The sequence below is a fragment of the Grampus griseus genome (assembly GCF_964374135.1).
Source record: "Grampus griseus genome assembly, chromosome: 14".
In the NCBI taxonomy this organism is placed as follows: Eukaryota; Metazoa; Chordata; class Mammalia; order Artiodactyla; family Delphinidae; genus Grampus; species Grampus griseus.
The window spans coordinates 1,796,839-1,820,188 of record NC_139008.1 but is presented as its reverse complement, the minus strand read 5'-3'; the positions used below and the strand labels follow the sequence as shown (position 1 = coordinate 1,820,188).

At 52.9% G+C, this 23,350-nt stretch overlaps 1 protein-coding gene across 1 annotated transcript in view; it reads left to right on the top strand.

Moving 5' to 3' along the window:
• Positions 1-23,350, top strand: part of IQCE (IQ motif containing E) — a gene marked incomplete at its 5' end in the record, with an annotated part of 39,446 nt that continues 16,096 nt past the window's right edge. The window contains 14 exon segments of the mRNA XM_082669709.1: positions 1-35; positions 37-89; positions 92-153; positions 6,781-6,828; positions 7,899-7,944; positions 10,175-10,303; positions 11,844-11,914; positions 14,614-14,727; positions 14,846-14,896; positions 16,789-16,859; positions 18,175-18,247; positions 18,447-18,496; positions 20,736-20,899; positions 22,165-22,220. Coding sequence (XP_082525835.1) covers positions 1-35; positions 37-89; positions 92-153; positions 6,781-6,828; positions 7,899-7,944; positions 10,175-10,303; positions 11,844-11,914; positions 14,614-14,727; positions 14,846-14,896; positions 16,789-16,859; positions 18,175-18,247; positions 18,447-18,496; positions 20,736-20,899; positions 22,165-22,220 — 1,023 coding nt within the window.

The following is a 23,350-nucleotide window of genomic DNA, read 5'->3' as shown; positions in this document are numbered from 1 at the left end:
ATGGCAGCGGGGTCGCGGCGGGCGCGCGGGCAGGCCCCGAGGCTGGCGGTCGGCGGAGCCCCAGAACCGGACGGCCGTACTCGCAGCGCCTAGGGGCGATCGGGCAGCGCCGCCGCCATGTCCCTGAGCACCGGGGAGCCGGCCTCGGAGATGGTAAGCGCGGAGGGCGGGGAGGCCCCCTGGCTGCCTCCCCTCGCCGAGGCGCGGGCTGGAGGAAGGGGGCGCAGGGCCGGCGACCGCCGGTGACAGCTGCCATTGTTGTTACCGCATAAGAGCGGGCCTCCAGCCCCCGCCCGCGTGCGGCTGGCCGGGCGTCGCTGCCCCTCGCCCAGCCTCCAGCCACCTCTAGTTCCCCGCTCGTCCTTGCACTGGCCGTCGCTTCCGGAAAGCCCTCCCGGACACTGCGCCCTCGCTGCTCGGCGCCTGCGAAGCCGGGCCTGTGCCGAGCCAGCGACCGCGGCCCGCCGGGTGACAGAGCTTACTGCGTAAGTGTCCGCCCACCCCGTGTCTCCAGGGCGGGGGACTTGGTTTACCTAGTGTTTCTGCCGCGCCAGCCATCTGCTGGAGACATTATTGTGGATGAATAAACTGCATTCCAGTGGCGTGGGGTGGGGTGGGGGAGAACAAGGTAAAAAAACAGATCAGGTCCATCAAGTCAGAAAGTGGAAAGTGCGCTGCAGAAAATAAAACAGCCCATGTGACGGAGGTGGACTGGGGAGGCTGCTTTAGACTGGGTGCCAGGAACAGCCACTCTGAGAAGTTGGAGTGTCCTGATGTCACTGACGAGAAGGAGGCATTCTGGTAAAGATCAGAGACCAGTGGGACCAGCAGGTGCAAAGGTCCTGGGGTGGGAAAGTGCAGTGGTTCCAGAGCCTGAAAGAAAGCTTGCTGGGATCTCCTCAAGGGCATGGGTGTGGATGGAAGGGAGCCACGGGCCTGACCATGGAGAGCCCTGCAGGCCATGCACGGAGTTTGAATTTATTCGGGCCACAGTGGGAAGCCTTTGGAGGGCTCCAGACAAAGGGAACCTGACTCACTTTGCTTCCTTCTCCCAGAGATGGCAGTACCCAGCATGGCTGTACAGAGCTGACCCCAAGCAGGGGCTCAGTGCTGCTGCCACTGGAGCTGCTGAAAGTTTCCTACTTGTCCCTCAAGGCACCAAGTCCTGCCTCATCTGGAAGACCTGCCCGTCTACAGTGGCCTCAGTTACTGCTCCTTCAACTTCTCATATTGTTATTATAAATGTTATTCATGCCCAGTAGAGAAAATCAATTACCCATAATCTAACTGCCTACAGAAAACCACAGTTAATGTTTGGTGTATTTCCTTCCGACCTTTTTTCAGTGCATCTTTTTTTTTCACGTGCTTTTTAAAACTTGAGATCATTTTTATATTGTTTTGTAACCTTTGCCGCTTTATTTATTCCTAGCATCTTCCCATATCCACACATTTTCAAAAACATGATTTTTAAAATTCTAACTTTATATATATATACATATAACTGAATCACTTTGCTGTACACCTGAAACTAACACAACATTGGAAATCAACTCTACTTCAATTTTTTAAAAAAAGAAATACATCAAAGACAAATACTGTATCATCTCACTTATATGTGGCATGTAAACAGCAAGGAGTTACCATATTGCACAGGGAACTATATTCAATATCTTGTAATAACCTATAATGGAAAAGAATTTGAAAAAATATATGTCTGATATAACTGAATCAGTTTACTGTACACCTGAAACTAACACAATGCTGTAAATCAACTATACTTCAATTTAAAAAAAAATTTTTTTTTAAACTCTAACGTGGGAATTCCCTGGCGGCCCAGTGGTTAAGACTCCGTGCTTCCACTGCAGGGGGCACGGATTTGATCCCTGGTGGGGTAACTAAGATCTCGCCTGCCGTGTGGCGTGGCCTAAGTAAATAAATAAATAAATATTCTCGACAATTATTACTCATGCAAAAATGGAAAGATAATATTTTTAAAAAATAAAATGCTAACCTAATAGGATAGCCCTATTTTAACTCTCCATTTCCTTGCTTTTACTCTTTTTTTAAATTTATTTATTTTATTTACATTTATTTTTGGCTGCATTGGGTCTTCATTGCTGCACGCGGGCTTTCTCTAGTTGCGGCGAGCAGGGGCTACTCTTCCTTGCGGTGCGAGGGCTTGTCATTCCGGTGGCTTTTCTTGTTGCTGAGCTCAGGCTCTAGAGCACAGGCTTCGTAGTTTAGGCGCACGGGCTTTGTTGCTCCGTGGCATGTGGGATCTTCCTGGACCAGGGCTCGAACCCGTGTCCTGTGCATTGGTAGGCAGATTCTTAACCACTGCCCCACCAGGGAAGCTCACTTTTACTCTCATGTTTTCATGTTTGTGCTGTTAGAAGCAATGCTGCTGTAAACGTTCTTGCACATAGAAGCGTTTGTTAAGCCCCTTATACATGCCGGCCTCTGAGGAGACAAAGACAAGCTGAGCCCCAGTGCCTTGGTCTCCAGGAACCCAGTCTGTGGAAGAGGCTGGGGCAGGGGTCTCCGGGCGTTTAGGAGACTCGCCGCCCTTGGCCCAGGCTAACTGGCAATTTCTCTGCTGAGCTTACGTCTGTTCTCAACCAGACAAGAACCTCCTGTGAACAGGCACTGTCCAGTCTGTCCAATCCCCCGAGTCCCTTGGAACACAGCCGCCTCTGGGCTTGCTCGTGAACCTCACAGAGCACTTGCCGCGGTGCCAGGGAGCCCACTGTGCCGTGGCCGTGAGCAGGCCCCGCTGGCCAGGGCAGAGCCACAGGGGTGAAGTGGAGGCTGGGCGTGGTCCCTGGTGATTTAAGGGCCAACGCTTCTAAAAGGGCTCACAGTTGCTAGAGCAAGATGATAAGAGCATTTACAGGGCAGGGCGTTTACTACTTGGAAGATTCTCTGTTCCCTGCTCTACGGCTCTGCCTGCTCTAGAAGCCTTTGTCCACCAGGTCCTGCATCTGGGCCCTTCAAAAGTAGTTTCTATTGCCTGCTCTTTCCCCCTGTATATTGGTCACACTTTCCTGTTTCCCTGTGTGTCTCGTCGTTTTTTGTTGAAAACTAGACATTTAGATAACGTATTACAGCAGCTCCTCCCCACGGGGTTGATGTGGTTTGCTCAGTCGTTCGTTTCTGTGCTGAGTGACTTGGCCGAGCTAACGTGTGAAGTCGATTTCCCCGCACCGTGCAGCCTCTGTTTCCCTGCTCAGATTTTTTCTTGTTTAAATCTTTTAGCCCAACTACCTAGGGGTTACCCTTGGGTCAGCAGAAGCCACTTGTTGGTCAGAGGTTGTGTTTCACCCCCTGGGCCAGTCAGATTTTCGCCCTTGACCATTGAGCGGTGTGTGTGTGTGTGTGTGTGTGTGTGTGTGTGTGTGTGTGTGTGTGTGTGTGTGTGTGTGTGTATGTGTGTGTGTGTAGGCTGCTGTCACAGTTCAGGGGTTTACATCTTTGCCCACGCACAACGGGGAACTAGTGCATATGGGTTTTCCCTCTCCCATCTCTCCTGAGAGGGCGACCTTGGACATGCGTGTGGCTCTCTGGACTTCTGGGGATGCCTGTCATTGTACTTTGAAGCCTGGCTTCCTGGGGTCTGCTCTTGGGTCAGGGTAGTTTATCATTCAGCCAGGGTTTGGTCAGCAGCTGCGCCAAAGCCCCAGCACCGCCAGGGCTCGCGCCCTTGGGTTGACGTGGGTGCAGCGTGGGGACTGTGTCTGCGTTGGCCCAATCCTGCTCTGACAGAGCACTCCAGGGCTTGCCAGCGGCCTCCCTGAGCCTCGGGGCCGACCGCGACCTCAGGAGGGCGCTCTGGGCTCTTCACCTTCCGGTTGCTCTGCCAGTGAGCTCTCTGCCGCGTGACCGCGGAGCTGGGGGCCTCGGGATCGCTCCCCACTTTGTCTGCAACTTGGCAATGGAATCAGGGAGGCGTGCAATTCTCCACTCTCTGGTGCAAATACAGTCAGTCCCCTCGGCACAGCCGTCGTCCTGCCTCTCCCTTTGGGGAGGACCTCTGGGCCACTGCACAGCAGGGACAGCGCAGTGTTTCCCCGGAGTGACACTTCTTCTGGGCCTGCCCTCCCTGCGTGGACCCTGTGCCCTACCAGCACAGGGGAAGTCTTCGCCTGCCGCCTCTGGGGTAGAGCTTACACCCTACTTCTGGGAGCTGGGGGCAGGGGATCCACCACCACCCCTGTTGTGTTGACTGCACCCGCCTGGAGGAGAGCTCTCTGGAATCCTTTCTATCAGATGGAGACGGGGAGCTGAGGGGTGCCTCTGACTCTCCACGTTCTTCCCTGGACTTAGTAGATTTTTTTGAATCAATTTTTCTCCATAGCTGTGTGCTTTTGTCAGTTTCCAGAAACTGCAAAAGATTGTTTCGTGGCTTCTTCTGTTAAAGGGTTGTTTGTTGAGGAGGGGGCCTTCCACGCTCTGGACGATGCCTCCTGGATGAATGCAGTCCTTCCCTGCTTTTACCATATACTAAGTCCCCGTATGTTCCTGCATCTCTTTCTGGACATTCTGTCTTTTTTCCCCAGTGGTTTAGTTAGTATATATTTAATGCTTTAAAAATCCTGGTAGGAGAATGTGTCCTCCCTGTCGACGAGGAAGCTGCGATGCAGAGGGGTGAGGGGCACGGCCACCATCACCGCCCTGCGATTCCTGACTCACGGTGCATGGATGCGATATCTCGTGTAGGAATGCGTGGCAGCTCAGATCGTACTTGGAGAAGGAAGAATGACTCGGCCGTTAACGTGCGCTTTTGTTTTTTTTAATACCGTGTATGGTCTCTTTCATGCTGCTGACTGAGGGGTGGATCTTGGGCTGTTCTATGATTTCAGATACTTATATGTTGCTTGTTTAGTTCCTTCTGACTGGCAGGATGGAGGGTGGCAGAGTTTGAGGGGGACTGACTGGGGGGGAAGCGATGGTGTGGGTGAGCCCACCTACGAACACAGAGACCACTTTGCTGTGTTCACCACACACGTAACCTCATTCCCTCGTAGAAACTGCAGGTCCTTAAAAAGTTTTCAAGACTTTGTTCAGAACAAAGAATAGTGACAAGTAATCACAAAAGAAAGTCTTGCTACTTTTCTATGCAGTTGTTAACAGCTCACCTTCACGGTTGGCGGGCTGCCCTTTGTGATGCCAGGGGACGAAGACAGAGCCTTTGACTGGCTTTCCTGATCTCCTACATCGTGTGTATACCAGTTCCCTCCCTTCCCTGCCTCAATTTTGCACATCATTTCCATATACTTGGTTCAATGAAAACTTTACAACTATCGTTTGCTATTTATACCTTAAAATGTCACCTGTTTAATGACATCAAAAAAGTAATCCAGTGGCTGATTTTTTAAAGATTCTGTTTGTTTGGAACGCACTGCCTTCCCCTCGTCCCCCGAATCCAGTCCCTCCGCACCCTTACGCTGGACTCTCCTTGTTTAAGAGGCGCGCACCGGAAGGGTGCCCCCTGTGACAGCTGCCCCCTGTCCGTGTGATTGTGCGGCCCCACGTTTTTAGTAAAAGTTCAAGCGGCCAGCAGAATTGTTGCTAATGTACTGATAGTTAACCTGGTAGACGATACACGTGCTTTCCAGAATGCAGTCCAGCCCCGCTACAGCACTGCATGGACTCAGCTGCGCTCCAGACAGCTCGCTGAAACGTAGTTACACCGCCACCCAGATATGGCATTATTGGTTCATAACGGGCGCATTCAGTCCTAACTTCAGTATCAGCGTTTTAGGTCAACTGTACAGGACGGTGGAGGGATTTTAGAAATTGTTCTGCTTTCTCTCCTTGTAGGGTTTAAACCTGAGTAAGTGTGTTAACACAGGCACATCATTCTCTTGGGAAAGTTCCCTTTTCTCCTTGACATGCCAGTGTTGATGTTAGTACAGATTTTATTTCACTCCCTGGGCCAGGGCAGATCACTGGAATCAAAAGGTAGGAACCTCCATACGCCCAAATAACTTGTGTACTGATGGATACGTGAATGACTGATTTGTTCTCACCAGGATGTAGTCACAGGTTCCTTGTGCTTTGATACAAAGATGAAATACTTTTATCAAGAACCGTTCGTTGGGGGAGGGATAAATTAGGAGTATGGGATTAACAGATACACGCTACTGTATATAAAATAGATAAACAACAAGGATTTACTGTGTAGCTCAGGGAACTATATTCAATATCTTGTAATAGCCTATAATGAAAAGAATCTGAAATATGTACATAGGTAACTGAATCACTGCTGTACAGCTGAAACTAACACAGTATTGTAAACCAACTATACTTCAATTAAATTAAAAAGAAAAGAAGTGTTTGTCAATTCTGTGGAGATGGTGTCGCTAGACTGACAGGCCTGGAGCAGCCCTGCCAGCAGAGTTTTGTGTTTTTTTGTTTTTTTTAAACATCTTTATTGGAGTATAATTGCTTTACAATGGTGTGTTAGTTTCTGCTTTATAACAAAGTGAATCAGTTATACATATACATACGTTCCCATATCTCTTCCCTCTTGCGTCTCCCTCCCTCCCACGCCCCCATCCCACCTCGGTGGTTTGTGACCACCTAGAGGGGTGGGGCCAGCAGAGTTTTGTTCTGTGTCCCCACCTGTTCCTTCGGATGCGACGGGACAGACTGGCTGCTCCTGCCGTGGACGGATGCTCTGAGTTAGATGGGGGCTCTGCGGCCGCTCCCACTCTGTCAGGGTGACTGTGGAGCCAAGCTGGCGCCTGAAGCTTTCGCTGTTCGCATCTCTTCCTCCAGGGAGATGACAGCCTGTCTGCAATAACCTTCGACTCTGACTCAGAGACGGTGAGTGCGGGGCGGGGGGGGGGGGGGGGGGGGCGTGGCTGCGGTGCTCACACGCGGCGTCCCCAGTGCTGTGTTTAGCGCCCCATCACAAATTCCACATGCTGCTCCGAGTTTGAAAAGCTCCAGGCCCTCAGGTGGATTTGAATAACTTAGATGATAATTTTAAAACTTTTACCCAGAAGTTAGTCGTGAGCCAAGTACTTTTGAGGCTGATGACAAGTTCCCATCCTGCACCTGGTTTTGGCCTGTGCTCCCCCCAACCCCAGCCCCCCAGTCCTGACACGTAACAGCAGGGGGGGGGGGGGGACGGGAGCAGAGCTCCGTGATGCAGTCGGAGGCTGAGGTGTGAGAAAGGAGACCTTGGCAGGTGCTCGCCTCCCAGCAGACAAATTCTAGCCTAACCACAGCACGGAGCCCTGGGGGAAGGCGGCCCCAGCACGTCCCACCGCAGCTCTGGGGACTCCAGGGGTGGCATCCTGGGCCTGTTGTCTGAGGCGCAGGACCTCCGCAGAGCTAAGAGTGTTCCCTCCACGCCACTGAGGGCACGGGCCCAAGATGCTCCCGGGAGGAGGAGGGATCGGGACCAATCTCCTGGGGGAAAGTCAGCCTGCACGGAGCACTTCAGTGTTCCCGCTGGCAGGGAAGTAAGTGGGGTTCTGTGTCCAGCGTGAAGCAGATTGGGGAGGAAGGCATGGAAGGGGCCCCCGGGCTCCAGGCGGGCCACTCCTACTGCACCTTCCCCTCTGCCTCACTCTCAGGTTTCATCTTGCTGAGTCCCGCCTGCGGACAGTCACACCCCCGTGCTCCAGGGGGGCGTGGGGACGGCTGGTGGTACCTTCAGGGCGGATTTGAGGCGGGACACCTCCGTCTCTGCTGGATGCAGGCCGGGCTGCTGCTCCTGCGTCTGGGGGCGCCTCCCTGTGCCCTGTGCCCTCCTTTGCGTGCACTCTGCTTCGGCCAGTTAATCTGCCGCCCCCGCCCATCCTGAACACCCCGGTGCTTCCTGGTTGGGACCATTGGGCTGCTCGAGAAGGCTCAACCCGCTTTCCGTCGTTTCTTCTTCCTTTCAGAAAGCGAAAAGGAAAAGTTTCCACAGACCTCCCCCTACATCACCGAGTAAGTATGACCAGGCCCCTGTCCCTCAAGTTTCCACAGTTTAACTCAGAAAATGGTGGTTGGAAGCCCTCCTTCCCCAGCGTCCTGCGAGGAAGATCAGGACCGCCTTCTTCTCTGAACCCTTAGGGCCACTGAGGCAGGGCCCGCGAGGGCTGAGGTCCCGAGCTGTCACTGTCCCATTGAGCCCCCCTCCTCCCTCCCACACACAGTGCGTCGCGGCCTTTCACGTTCTTTCTCAAGTCGCCACGCGCTTCCCAGCGCTGCCAAAGGGAAGACAACGCAGGATTTATTCCTCGAGACACAAAGCTGTTCATCTGGGTGCTTTGCTGAATTTTATGTTTCCCGAGGCCTTTGTGACGAACCAAATCCTAGATTGGCTTCCTTCTGCTGCGCACAAGCCTGCGGCCTTGCCTGACTTATTATCTACGTGTGTGTACCATATGCGTAGGCTTACGTTTCTTATACACATAAGTATTTGAAACATACTGTCTTATATATGACACACTCAGAGAATACACGTGAACTTTCATATTAGCCCAGGAACCACATAATCAGAAAGATAGATTCCTGCAAAGAGAAGAAAGTATGTTTCATATCACAAACAAATACGAGTGTTAGAAAGAAGCATCTGGCAATCTGGAGTTCGGAGGTCCCGGCTCTCCTTCCGTGGAGGAAATTGAGCATTGATATAAAGTGAAAGTATGGGTGTTTGTGTTTTAAACCTTCTCTTTTCAGCCCATTTTGTTTCAGTCCTTCTTGTCTAGAAAGTACCTAAGGTAAATGTCAGACATCTCTCATTATTCTTGCTGGAAGTCAAGCATTTCAAGTGTTGAAAATGCTAGTAATCAAATTACTCTTATCTCGATTTCTGTAAATGTCAGAATTGTGTTTCACGTAATTTAGGATGGCCAGAACCCCCAAAGCATTAAAACCCCCTGAGAGGTGTGCTGTCACTCAGTGGCCCTGCCCCTGCCCGCCCCCCAGCGTGCTCTCCCCCGGCCATGCCTGACGCCTGTCCCCGCAGCAGTGCTGACCCCAGGCACCTTGCTCATCCAACATGGACACTGCGACAGGACGCTCTGTGTCCCCTCCCTGGGACACCCCCAGCCCGCCCTCCTAACACTCCCTTAAGAGGTGTGCGCCTGTCCGATTTCCGGGCCGTGACAGAAGGAGTCATGCCTGTCCTGTTCACTTCATGAGTGGTTCTCTTCACTGCCCAGTCCGGGGCCACGTGGGTTTGCAGCTACCCGCGCTCTGAGATTTTCGGGCTTCACAGCGCTCTGAGGAGGCCGGGGCAGGCGGCCAGTTTCCGGTCCTTCCACACCGACAGGTTTCCACCGCCTGCTGCCTTTTTCCTTCTTCCTTCGCAGCTCTATCCATAGGCGTACATGTTTGGGAATCCTTACTACTTATCGATAAATCCCATACGTTTAGGAGGGAAATGTCGTTTGTGGGTTTTTTCCAATCACTAATTTACCTTCATAAATGAGCACTCCAATGTGTCTTTACTCCTTCACCCTAAACAATAATGGGAAATTTTCCATAAATTCTGAAGCCATGGAAAAATCTTAGAAATTTTAAAAATTAAATGTATTAGATTTAGAATCCCAGGACCTTCTACAGATATAAATTTCTTTGGTATTTAAGAAATATAAGCATATTTTATGAATAGCTTGGTTTTGCATAAGTTTGCATAATCTCCATAAGATTCCAGATTAAAATATAATTTTAAAACCTTTTCGTTGTTTTGATGACAAAATCAAAAATGCCCTGGAAAAATACAATTTTTTCCTCATTTCTTCTAGCCGTTTTACGTATCAAGTTCTAAATATTATTACTTGCACGCTAGGTATTGACAGCAACATGAAAAAATATTTACGGTGTTAAGTATAAAGGATACAAAATTGTGTGTTCACTATGACTGCAGCTATATAAAAATACATATGCCTCTGAAAAAATTGAATGGGAAATTAAGTACTGTAATATTGGTAGAATTTTAGATTCATATTTTAAAATAAATGTCCCGTTATTTCTCTATAATAAAAAGTAAAAAACAAATGTAAGTATACCTACAAGTCATAACTATAGTTTTAATTTTGTCGGAGTGTGTTCATCTGGGGTTGTCACGCCCTTGGGAATGTTTTGCTTTACCATTTCTGTCTCTCTGAAGCACGTGTGTTGAGCGGGCATTGATACCTTGCACCTCTAAAACCACACGTTGGCCTTTCAGAGTCACCTTATCACTCTAAGCCGCGAAAAGTGGCCTCCTGGAGGTCTCTGAGGACAGCCGGCAGCGCGCCCCTCGGGAGCCAAAGGTCCTTAACCCCCCAGAAGCTGTGGCTGGGAAGCTCAAAGCAAGGTATGTGGTCGCCCGGGAGAAACCCTTCCTGCTCGAAGGGAGCGTCTTAGAAATCTCGGGTGGTGCCTGGCACAGAGCGTTTAATACGACTCGTTGGAGCCGCACTGTTTTTGATCTTCTCAAAGACATCGCGCCCCACGGCTTTTACGCAGCATGTGGTGTGGTTCCTGACGTTTGCCGCCTGGGTCCTGGCTTGTCTGGGCGCTGCGGGAAGTCGTGTGTTGGAGCTGCTCCTGCTGGCTTGAGGAGTTGTGTGAGCTGTCCCGTGTCACACCAGCAGCTTGAGATTGGGTGTGCCGGGGATACGCACACCGCGGGAGTGGGCAAACGCCACACGTCAGGGCTTTGTTTATTTTGCGGGCCGGTGGCTGGACGTTTCTCACACACCACTGGTCTCCCTAAGCTTTTTTCAACCCTGAAGACTGATTATTAGAGGCAGCGCCTTACGTTGTCTCTGCTTGTACCTGTCATATTAAATCCATGCACGTTGAAACCAGGAAGTCTGACCCCAGCCCTGAAATCAGACCTCACCTTGGAGCGTGCATGGACCAACAGCTCCCCCCAGCAGCACCCCTGACGATTTGACCGAAGCGGAAAGAATGCAGAGGTCAAATCTCAGGCGTTCTGCCAGCCACGGTGAGCACGTTGATGGTGACACAGCCACGACTGAGGAACAGCAGAGCGGAAGGGCATGGGGATTGGTGGGTGTGCTCTGACAGTGAGATCTGGGGCTCCCTCAGTCAGAGTGTCCTGAGGACAGTGGCCCCTGAAAGTCCATCCTGCCCTCCTAGAAAGCGGCTTTCCCGATGTGGACAGAGACATCGTCCCGGGCTTCAGTGGTGCCTATCTCCCTAAACTTAGAGTTGTATTTAAATTTGTTGTATAAACAATCTCAGAAATGAGAACTGCAAGGATAATAAAAACCCCAGATGTCACCAGAAAGAATCGATTGGTTTTCATGTTTCCGTCTTCCTGTCTGATCTTACCCACGTGCTTCCTCCCTCCTTTACTGCTTTGCTTGTCGGCCCTGGCCCCGTGGGAAGCACAGAGGAACCTTGTCCTGGTGCCAGGGATGGTCACCTTGCCGCACTGCTAGCTGGCAGCGCTGTTTCAGGCTGGTGTGTTTCAGAGTCCTGACCCCTTAGGGATCACATGGAAGCAGAGAGCAGTGTACACTGTACCTACCGTTAGACATCGGACTGGGTGCTGTCACCTGCGTGATGACATGACCACGTTTGTTTTTGTTTGTCTTTTTATCTGTTTGCTGTTTAAAATCTAAAGACAGCACTTCTCCTTTTGACCCCCTCCGTTAATCCTTTTACTATAATTAAGCCCCGTGTTCACATCTTTTAGTTTTCTCTTGCTTCTTCTTTCTATATCAATACCGGTTTTGGTTTCCTTACTTCTGGGGAAAGAAGTTAACACAAGAAAAAAAAAAAAATAATAATTTCATTAACCTCCAGGTTTCCCTTAAGGTGTGGCCAAGAATTCCTTCTACTTTGCAGACAGTCTTTTCAGAGGGTTGTGTGTCTCCCTGCAGGTTATGTTCCTGGGACCCCTGTCTACAGAGAGATGGAGGGCATGTATGACGAGATCATTGAGCTGAAGAAGGTAGCGTTTCCCTCTGTTCTCTGTTGACTTTAAGCGGGAAAGCCCTCGGTAACGTGGATGGAAAGTCACACCTGTGCTGGGATGTGTCACGTGGGAAATAGGAGCTGTAGAGTGACAGCTGAGTTTAAACCCCGGCCCGGTGCCTGAGCAGCTGGGCGGCACTGGCTCACGGAGAGGGCCTCGAGCCCGCTGTGAGAGCAGTTAGAGCCCGCCGTGCTCTGCTTCTCCGGCCCCCACGGTGGACAGCACCCGGGGGGGTCTAGATTAACTCCAGTCCCTCTGCGCCCTGAGACTTGGCCTTATGATAGGTCTTTTGGTGGTATTATTATCAATAACTTCCCGTTTGCATAATTCTTTGGTGTTAAGGGCATTTCACAGGCCTGATCTCAGTTGATGTCCACAAGGGCCCCAAGAGATATAGGTCATAGCCTTGAGATTCAGAGAGGTGAGTAGTCTCTCCAAGGTTAACCAGTAGTAGCACCAGGATTTCCATCAAGGTCACCTGCCACCCGTTCCCTAAGGCACAAACTGTACTGCAGTAAATGACATCATCCTCACCTGCTTCACCGTCACCGCTACACCAAACCGGTCTTTAACAGCCGCACATATTCTTGTGCCGCTGGAGAAACGACTGGGCTTCCTTCCCTTCCATCACGTGAGTCTGTTCACAGACCTGACGTCCCGACCCCACCCCTGCCCCGCCAGCTGAGCTGCGTCCGTCCGGAGGGCTGTGATCAGTCTGGGCAGCGTTAAGCAGGGCGTTGGCAGCCAGCGTGCCCAGAGCACGTGAGGAGTCTAGAAGCCATCTTGCCTGAGGGGCACCGGGCCAGGGCCCGTGGACGGGACCCAGCCCTCACCCGCGGGAGCTGCACAGCAGTGCAGGGCCCGCCCGATGAGTCAGGGCGTCCCTGTCCAGAGATGTGTTAAGTGAATGGGGCACCGCAGGGAGGGTTGCTACCTTGGTGAAGGGACCGTACCGCGTGAGCTCTGAGAGCCCTGAACAATCGCCGCAGCGACACTCTCAGGAGGAACCTGCCTGGGGCCAGAAATGGGTCTCTGGGTAAAATGATGCTAACTTCACTCAAACTAAATAAGCCGAGGCTTCTCTTCAGAGAGGAGAGACTTTTATCTTCAAGACTGTCGCTCTGGCAGCTGGGGCATCAGGGTAGTTTTTCTCGGGCAGGTAATGCCTCAGTTTCCTGTAGAAAAACGGGGCTAATCATAATACAATTTCACAGGGTTTTGTGAGGATTCGATAAAATGGTCCACGAAGGGGCTTTAGTACCGGGCTGGTAGCCGTGCTGAGCACGAGGAACAGGGAAAAGGGAGGGCGCTTTTCTGGAATCCATATTTCTGGAAGCAGAATTCCCGGTATTGGATTTCTTATCTTTCCCAGTGACCGTACATTAATTGACTAATTCACTAAACACTTGTGAGGGCCAGTATCTCTCCTGCCGGCTGTGGCCATGTGGCCGACTCCCCAGGCTTCCCCCAGTGGGACGCACACTTGGTTGGAATTGTCCTTCCGGTGCTGGGGGCTGGCTGTGTTCAGACACTTCGGACTCTCTTCTGAGCACTACGAGTCCCTTGAAAGGAGAAGGGCTTCTCCAGGATAACTGGCTAATTTGGGGGCAGGCTGGTGCTGGACGCTGGTTCACCACGGAACTAGCTGACCCGCGTGGGCATTTCCAGATGAGCCTTACGAGCACTGGCTTAACCTTACGCTTTTCAGGCTGTGGGGCTTCCCGGACTAGGGAAAAGCTTTTTCAAGTGAGGACGTTGAAAACAAACTTTAAAAATACCCTACCATCACCATTTCATAAAAGAACTATATATGTCCAAAATAATAGGAAGGGCATAATTTCAAAGTACAGGAGAGTGGTAAAAATTGAATAAACTTAGTTTTATGGGGCTTCCCTGGTGGCACAGTGGTTGAGAGTCCGCCTGCCGGTGCAGGGGATGCGGGTTCGTGCCCCGGTCCGGGAAGATTCCACATGCCGCGGAGCGGCTGGGCCCGTGAGCCATGGCCGCTGAGCCTGCGCGTCTGGAGCCTGTGCTCCGCAATGGGAGAGGCCACAGCAGTGAGAGGCCCGCGTGCCGCAAAAAAAAAAACAAAAAAACAAAAAACTTAGTTTTATGAAAAACTGACAGTCTTCCCTCTAAGTTCACCCCAGACTGGTGAAAAGTTCATCCACAGGTAAACGTTTGGGAACCACTGCTCTGACCAACTGAGCCTTAGTTGAGGATAAGAATTTTAAATGGACACAAGACTGTGATAGTATGTGGTGTGTGAAGAACATGGGCTTTGTCACACGGACGTGGAGGAGAGCATGTCACATGGGCACCTTCCAGAAGTGCTGCTGGCAGTATCGACTGGGGGAGCAGCGTTTGTCTGTGGCCGGGGTGCTGCTGGCATTGTGTGGGGCAGAGTTCCTAGTTGCCTGGGTAGCCCTGCACCTAACGGGGCATTTACCCCCTGGCCCAGCCTTCACTGTGACGTCCAGACCTCCCTCACCCACTGCACACGCAAAGCCCTGATTGGGAACCAGGCAGCTTGTAAAACACCTCTCCAACTCAGTGTTTCACCAGGATGTGTGTGTGTGTGCACGGTGTGTGTGTGTGTGTGTGTGTGTGTGTGTGTGTGTGTGTGTGTGTGTGTGTGTGTGTGTGTGTGTGTGTGTGGTCCTTCTTTCCTTCAGTCATTACACGTGCACAAAAGCAACATGGATCTGATGAGAACAAAGCTTCGGCGCTTAGAAGAGGAAAACAGCAGAAAGGACCGGCAGATAGAGCAGCTTTTGGATCCTTCCCGAGTAAGTTCCTGGCCCTGCACGGCGGTGCCCCGAGGCAGGCGTGGGGCGTGGCCAACGCGGGGGCGGGGGGCGTGGCTAGACCACGTCTTGTCTTCATTCCTCAATCTGCTTCCCACAGGGCCCGGATTTTGTTCGGACTCTGGCAGAGAAAAGGCCTGATACTGGCTGGGTGAGTATAATCTCCAGCAAAACAGATAACCTGTCCACTGAAACCTTACCTTCCAAACAGCCTGTAGAGAGATGCCTTTTCTCTACAGCACTCATACCGGAGGAGGAGCAGATTCGGGGAAGGGCTCGGGACTTCCTGAAACCCTACTCCACGGAGCCGTAGGGATTACAAGAAGATGCTGGGGGGCTCTTCGTGGGAGTGGGAGGGAGGCTGAGCAGGCTTAGCACGAAGGCCGGAAATACACTGTAGAAAAAGGTAGTCACAGTGGGGGACTCAGCCCGCCACACCTAAGAAACACACGTCAGGCCTAACAAGTGATACTGATTTAAGACAGAGAAACAAAGCAGAAACAGAATTAGACCTTAAAACACATACAAACCCCTCCTGTGTGTTATGTAATAATACATAACAGATTGAATGGAACAAAATTATGGCAGATGGAGCCAGTATGATGAATGCTATGGCAATAAGCGATAGCAGTTGGAGAAAAATGTATCACAATAAGCCTCACATGAGTCAAGGAGGTACATTTTTCAAAAAAACCTGATATGCTAAAAGAAAACTGGAAAGGATCCAATTCTGAGATTATTGAACACAAAAATCACATTAATGATGCAATTAATAATGGGTTTGATAACATAAACTTAAAATTTATAATAAAAAGGGCTTCCCTGGTGGCGCAGTGGTTGAGAGTCCGCCTGCCGATGCGGGGGACACGGGTTCGTGCCGCGATCCGGGAGGATCCCACATGCCGCGGAGCGGCTGGGCCCGTGAGCCATGGCCGCTGAGCCTGCGCGTCCAGAGCCTGTGCTCCGCAACGGGAGAGGCCACAGCAGTGAGAGGCCCGCGTACCGCCAAAAAAAAAGAAATACTTGCCCGTGTGCACAAGGAGGACCGGCCGGGAGTTTCTGTAATAGCAAGAGTGGGTTACAAATTAAGCATCTATCAGTAGAGGAACGGGTAACTAGAATAACATCGATCTGTAGGAACTAGTGGGGACAGATCACCAAGACGGCCTATTGAGTGAAAAGAACAAGCTGCAGAATGACGGGGGGGAGGGGGCACCATTTGTGTAAACAACAGCAAAATGCCAGACTTTCAGGGGCTGTGCACACGTGTGTGCGTGTGTAATAAGGCCTAGAGAATGCACAGGAAGTTGATAACAGTATTTAGTTGACAGGGGTCAGCTCCAAGGGTATAGCGTCATCTATAATTTTTTTCAAGAAAATGTATTCATGTATTACTAGTATAATTAAAAATTACCGTAAAATCCAGTTAAAAAGTTGTTTGACTCTTCAAAAAGAAAGAAAGGGATGTTCTTTCGGGAGTACAGGGTGTTATCTCCCAAAGTGTCCCATGAACAGAGAACAGGAGGCATGGAGACGGAAGGGCGTCTCAAGGCCTCTGTCCAGCTGCCCGGCCTCCTCCAGGCCCGCTCCCTCCCAGGGGCGTGCTGGGGACCGGGGTGTCCTGGGCGGGCTAGGCTTGGTGAGTTTTGCATCCAGGGACTGAGGTGGCTTCCTCGAAGGTAACCGTGCGGCGGCCTGTCCTTCCTCCAGAGGGTGGCTGTGGAATGGGATGGAGGGGACGGCGGCACCTTTTGAGTGGGAGCATCCCCTGTGGCCCCACTCACCGGCCCCTCTGCTCTGAGCGGGCAGGACAGCCTGGCCCTGTCTCTCCAGCTGAGTCTAGAAGAGATGCCAGCGCTGATGGGGAGGACAGCTAAGTAGGAAGGCGCTCTGGCAGGAGGCTGTGCAGGTGCTGCCGGGTCAGCGGGCCGGGGACACCCAACCCCGCCCGGGGAATGGGGCCGGCTGAGCCCCTGGCGGGAGGGGGAGGGCGAGGCCATGGCCGCAGAGACGTCAGCTTGACGCGTCCTGTTGCCTTGGCAGGTGATCAGTGGGCTGAAGCAGAGGATTCTCAAGCTGGAGCAGCAGTGCAAGGAGAAGAACCACACCATCGAGTACGGAGCCTTGGGGGGCCGGCCGGGGTGGGGGGGTGGTCCAGGCTCGGGAGGGGCCCGCTGGGCGCGCACCTGGCCTGCCTCCGGCTCCACGTCCACACTCGCTGTGCCCTCAGCTCCAGCTTCCGTTCCCACCCTGCCCCCACGTCTGTGTCCAGCATCCCGTTCACCAAAACGGGACCGTGAACAGCCGCGCCTCTTCCATCCGACCCTAAGGAGCAGTGTTCCCCTTTCCTCTTTTCTTGTTCCTGTTCCACTGAAGAAGTGCTTTCTCTCCTTAGTCTTCTGTGGTCACTTTTCATCTCCAAGATGAACTGTATAGACCTTGATACAAGCCCTTAACGCTTGGTCATCTCCCCTACCTGCTTCTCTCGCTGTCATGCACTATCCTGGTACTGTTTTTATTTTTTATTTTTTTATTTTGCGGTACGCGGGCCTCTCACTGCTGCGGCCTCTCCCGTTGCGGAGCACAGGCTCCGGACGCGCAGGCTCAGCGGCCATGGCTCCCAGGCCCAGCCGCTCCACCGCACGTGGGATCTTCCCAGACCGGGGCACGAACCCGTGTCCCCTGCATCGGCAGGCCGACTCTCAACCACTGCGCCACCAGGGAAGCCCCCCTGGTGCTGTTTTTAGGGCAGCAGCGCGGACTCCTTTCCTGCTGTTTTATCACAGAGGAGAGCCTTTCCTAGCTGTGTTTGAGTTTACTTAAGGAAACCTGAGTTTTCACTTTCTGTTGTATCCTCTTTATACAATAGAACCCCCCTCCTTTGTTTCTTGCTGGAATCGTCAACTTTAAAATTTTTATCATTTGCCGATTTTTTGTGTCTCAGAATCCTGAACTCTGTAACTTTACTTTCATTTCTCTGTTAGAGCCTTTTCCCTAAAGTCTGTTAAGTGTTGAGAACAAGGGGAATTATACAGGCAATACAACTTGAAAAAAATGATTCTCTTTCCTTTAAAGAACCATTCCCTCCACCTTCCCCAAAGATGACTCTTCCTGTCTAACCCTGAGGTCTTTCTTCACAATTCCTGCCGTTTTTAAAGACAGGCCCTTGTTAGCAAAGAATACCTGCCGGGGGTCGGTTACCTCACCCTGGAAAGCGGCAGGTCCAACAAGGAAGGGCCCTGGAGGTATGAGAATTCTCTCCTCGGCCTTGTGCAAGGCCACGGCCAGCTGAGGGCCGGCTCAGGCTTCGCTTCCCAGCCCGGTTCTCTTCCAAAGCCCATCCTTCTCCCATGTCCCGGGAAACAGGCTTCCTCTTGCTCTGCCGGGAATGCTGGCACCGCCATGTCAACTCTGAACTTGGGTTTTTAGCAAACTGCAGACTGATATGAAGACCACTAACTTGGAGGAGATGAGGATCGCCATGGAGACATATTACGAGGAGGTGCGTGCCCTCCTGCCCTGGGGTGGGGGGCGGGGTCAGAGGGTGGGGGGCCAGCTGCACTGAGGGGCCCTCTTCTAGTTCATCTTAACTTGAACACAAATCAGCAACTTAGCGCTCACTTCCTGCCACTGGGTGGAAGTCAGGAATCACTGCCGTTTTTTCATTTTGTATTAAATGCATTTTAATTTGGTGTTTACAGATTCATCGTCTCCAGACTCTCCTGGCAAGTTCTGAAACGACAGGAAAGAAGTATGATCCTCTCCTTGGGAGCCATGTTTCATGTGTTGTTTTCATGTTAAACTGCTGTCAGAGCAGGGTAGGCCTTAGGTGGGGCCTGCAGACACTGCCCTGACTTGGGAGCCTGAGCCCGTGTTACTCATGGTTAGAGCTGGCGTGTTTCCCTTTGGGATGTTACAGATGTGCCCCCACAGTTGCCATGTGTTGCCCACTAACAGCACAGTCGGTGCTGTGGGCTCTCATTGTTTGTACTACTTCACAGCTTCCAGCTTAGACTTAGAAAACACTATTTTTCAAAGCAGATCTTCCTTTTCGGAAGACATTTAGTACCAAGTACAAGTTCATCTTGCCAAATAAGTTTATTAGGAGAGACATCAAAGTTTCCTTATCTCGTGGATTTTCCCTTGTCCCTTTCCCAGGTGATATCAGGCTTTCAACAAATTAGGAAAGGAGGGATCCCTTATCTTAGATTTGGTTGTGTCACCAGCCTCTGCAGTGAATTACTGACATTTATTGAGCATTTACAATGTGCCAGGCATGGTCTTCCCTTTTTCTCCTTTCCTCCTAGTAGTTTAAAATGAGGGCTGGTCGGGACTTCCCTGGTGGCACAGTGGTTAAGAATCTGCCTGCCAGTGCAGGGGACATGGGTTCGAGCCCTGCTCCGGGAAGATCCCACGTGCCGAGGAGCAGCTAAGCCCGTGAGCCATGGCCGCTGAGCCTGCGCTCTAGAGCCCGTGCGCCACAAATACTGAGCCCACGTGCCACAACTACTGAAGCCCGCGTGCCTAGAGCCCGTGCTCTGCAACAAGAGAAGCCACCGCAGTGAGAAGCCTGCGCGCCGCAACAAAGAGTAGCCCCCTCTTGCCGCAACTAGAGAAAGCCCCGCATGGAGCAACGAAGACCCAATGCAGCCAAAAATAAATTAATTAAATAAAATAAAATAGGGGTGGCAAACTTTCTGTAAAGGGCCAGAGGAGTCGATTCCCATTATTCACAGTGTTATGTTCTGTAAAGTGTCCACGAACACTGACTTGGGAAATGCTGAACCAGTGCTTCTAGGAGAAGCACGGAGTTCTGTTCCTGAGACCCTCTGGTCACAGCTTTCCCATCACCTGACCGGCATACAACCCGCCTTCATGTGTGTTTCCGTTTAAAGGCACCTTATTTAGTGTCCGTTCTTAGCACTGAACTCTTGACCAACCGCGCCGTGACTCAGGCCTGAACGAAGCTCTGACACGTGTGGTTCCTCCCTGAGCTGTGTCACAGCCTCCTAGCAAGTAAGAACTATGCTGCAGGGGACCGCTGAGAGCGGCGAAACCAACAGAAGGCACAAAGACGAGAAAAGACCTCGAAATCCACCCTGTGGATAGGGCGAGACCTGAGACCAGATGCGGACGGCGCTTGTCCCCCCAGCCGGGAGTGAGCCCGCCTGCAACTCAGACCCACAGACTGACTGCAGAGGCACCACAGGCATCGATTTGGGGGTTACAGATACGTTTTAGTGAGTAGGCGAATTTGCAAATATGGATTCTGTGAATAAAGGGGATTGACTGTATTTTAGACTTATTTTGCGGAATAAAAGGCAAGATCAAAACTATTATCTAAGGGGCTTCCCTGGTGGCGCAGTGGTTGAGAATCTGCTGGCTAACGCAGGGGACACGGGTTCGAGCCCTGGTCTGGGAGGATCCCACATGCCGCGGAGCGACTAGACCCGTGAGCCACAACTACTGAGCCTGCACGTCTGCAGCCTGTGCTCCGCAACAAGAGAGGCCGCAACAGTGAGAGGCCTGCGCACCACGATGAAGAGTGGCCCCTGCTTGCCACAACTAGAGAAAGCCCTCGCACAGAAACGGAGACCCAAACAGCAAAAATTTAAAAAAATTTAAAAATTAATAAAACTCCTACCCCCAACATCTTTAAAAAAAAAAAAGAAAAAAGAAAAAAAAACTATGATCTAAGTACTTACGGAACAACAGAGAAAGTAAATGTCCACAAGTTCCTTAGTGGTCCTGTTTAATGTCCATTGCTAATGACTGAACACAGTATTTCGTTACACAGGCTCGCTGATGAGAAGAGCGGATAGCAGTCTGCTTGTCTGGGCTTCAGAGTTAGTGTTCCCTGTTCAATCGCAAACGTTCATCGGCAGAAACCACGCTGAGCGCCCAGGCCGCCTAGCGCCCCCCCCCACTCAGGACGCGTAGTAAACCAGTTCAGGCACCAAACCTTAGCCGCTTGGTCTCATTCCTCCTAGGCCTCCAGTGGAGAAGAACATCGGCCTTAAAAGGCAGAAAAGAATGAGCAGCGCCCTCCTGAGCTTGTCCCGGAGCGTCCAGGAGCTCACGGAGGAGAACCAGAGCCTGAAGGAGGACCTGGACCGCGTGCTGAGCGACTCCCCCACTGTCTCCAAGATAAAGGGTACCTGCTCCCCAGAGCCGCCAAGGGGGGAGGCGGGGCTGGGGACGCCAGGAGGGGCCCCAGGATGCGGGCGGCTGCGGCCGCAGGGGAGTCGTGGCCCTCCTTCCCCCGCGCACCCGGGGCAGCGCTGCTCCAAGGTGTGTTGCAAAGCGGCGGCAGCCTGCTGAGCGCCAGGCGCCGCTCTAGACACAGAGCTAGAGCAGTGAAGGCGCTTTGCTAAGACGAGAAGCCAGCAGGTCAGATGCTGGCCAATGGTAAGAGCGCGGGTCAGGGGGCCGCGGGGGGGGGGGGAGGAGGGGGGCCGGGGGGGGGGGCACCAGCAGGCGCAGAGCCCCTGAGTGTCCCGGCGCGTCTGAGGCCGGGGGCCCAGCCTGCGTACGCGCTGGCCATGGACACAGAGGTGAGGGCGGGGGAGAACAGGGCCCTGCAGGCCACTCAGGGGACAGAGGGCTGGAGCAGGGGTGGGAGGGTCTGCCTCGCCTCTCGAGGACCCCCTGCTCCTGTGCTGAGTGGACGCCGTGTAGGAAAGGGCCTCGCAGGGGCCACTGGTGGCCTGGCCCAGGTGGCGCAGCAGTGGTGAGAGGTGGCCGGGCTCCGGTGCACATGGGGAGTGGTGCAGCCTGTGAGGCACACGGGGTCCGGGCTACTGAAAGGACAGGCGGGGGTGGGGGCATGGAGCGAGCGTGCCGGGGGGGTGGGTAGGCGGCCGGTGGAGGTCGGTGCGTCAGTGAGTCGGGGGTCGGGCGGGGCCCTCGGCAGGAGGACCGGTCCTGGAGGCCGTCGGGGACCAGATGACCCGGCGAGAGTCCGGTCACCCAGCGAGTGAGTGGGGGGAGGATGGACCAGCTGAGCCGCTTGAGGGGCCTCCAGGAGCGTGTGGGTGTCGGGGAACACACTGGTGGCCGGGGGGCTGGGGCCGAGGCCGGGGCCTGGGATGTGGCGGAGTGGACTTGCTGCTGAGCTGGAGAAGGGCCGTCTTGGCAGGTTGGTGAGGCCAGAGCCCGACGGGGTGGAATCGGGAGAGAAGGCCGCACTGAGCCCTCTCCCGACCGCTTGTGTCGGTAAAGCCGTGGTGAAAGGGAACAGACGTCGCCGTGGGGCCGCCCTCGGCACCTCAGGTCTGCCGGGCGTGGGGCCGCCGGCCGTGGGGGCCAGCCTCTGGAGGGGATGCCATGGGGCCGTGCTCCAGACGGGAGGTCCGGGCTGAAGGGGCCCGGCGGGACGGCTGTACGCAGGGCGCCCGTCACACCCCGCTGTCCCATCAGGCTCGGTGGAGTGGAGCAAGCCCCGGCTGCTTCGGCGGATCGCAGAGCTGGAAAAAGTGAGTGTGGTCCCGCCACGGAACCTTCCCTGCTCAGGACCTGCCTGTGTGAGAGCAGCGGGTCTTAGAACACGGGACAGACACAGCGCCGCTCCTGGGACTTACGCAGGGAGTCATGTAAACGGTGGCCGTCTGTCCGCAGACGGCACGCGGACATGCTGACAAGAGGAGACTTACGGGTCCGGATGAGACCTAAGGGCATGTCATGCCTGTCCCTCGTGTCACAGACGGCAAAGCATGGTCACACAACACACCGAATCGTTTCAGGCTCTCGTGGGCACCCGTCGCTGGGTGCGTAGGATCCCAGAGCCTCTCAGACACCCAGCCTGCCGTGCACCTGGGGGCTTTTTACTACCAGCCGCTTCCCAGACTGTTCCTCACCACTCGTGTAGTATTTGAATTCCCAGAAAACTGTGCATCCGCCCTTTGCCAACCAGGAGAGTTAGGAAGTTACCGTTTCCTCATATCCCCCATGTGAATTTGCAAATGTCGTCAACCTGGTTCTGTTGAAATGGGTCAGAAGTGTCCCTCCCTTTTGAGTACTGGTACAGTGTCAAGTTAGAACTGTCCACTGTTTGGCTGCAGAGTAAACCTAGAGGGGAGCGATAAAAAAAACAATAATTTCACGTATTTACAAAGCAGAGAACTTAAGTGTCTATAAATTGTGGGTAGTTCAAGAATGAAGCTTGTTAGGAAGGAAGGGCAGCCAGGGGTGGTCCAGAAGCCGGTGGGGCAGCGCTCTTCCGCTCGGAGAGATGCTGACATCAGTGGGAATCTGAAGGCACTCAGTATCTCCAGCTGGCAGAGCTGGATCGTCCTTGACGTGTGAAAGCACAGAGGCTGAAAATTCCAGACGTCCTAGGGAAATAATAGGGTAAACAAGCACAAAGGAAAGCAGTTTACGATTTCACCTTCCGTGCTCTGCTGTCTGTTTATTACCGCACCTGCCCCATCCCGGCTGGGTCTGCGTGCTCCCTGCTCCAGAGGAAGAGAGTTCTGGGGGCGGGAGGGGGGGGGAATGCCCTTCCATCGCCCCCAGGACTCTGGTGGAGCAGAATTGTCCCCGGTCAGCGTCCCAGGCTTCTCAGATCACACGCAGAGCTCTTCCCATTCCCTTGCTTGGGATGAGT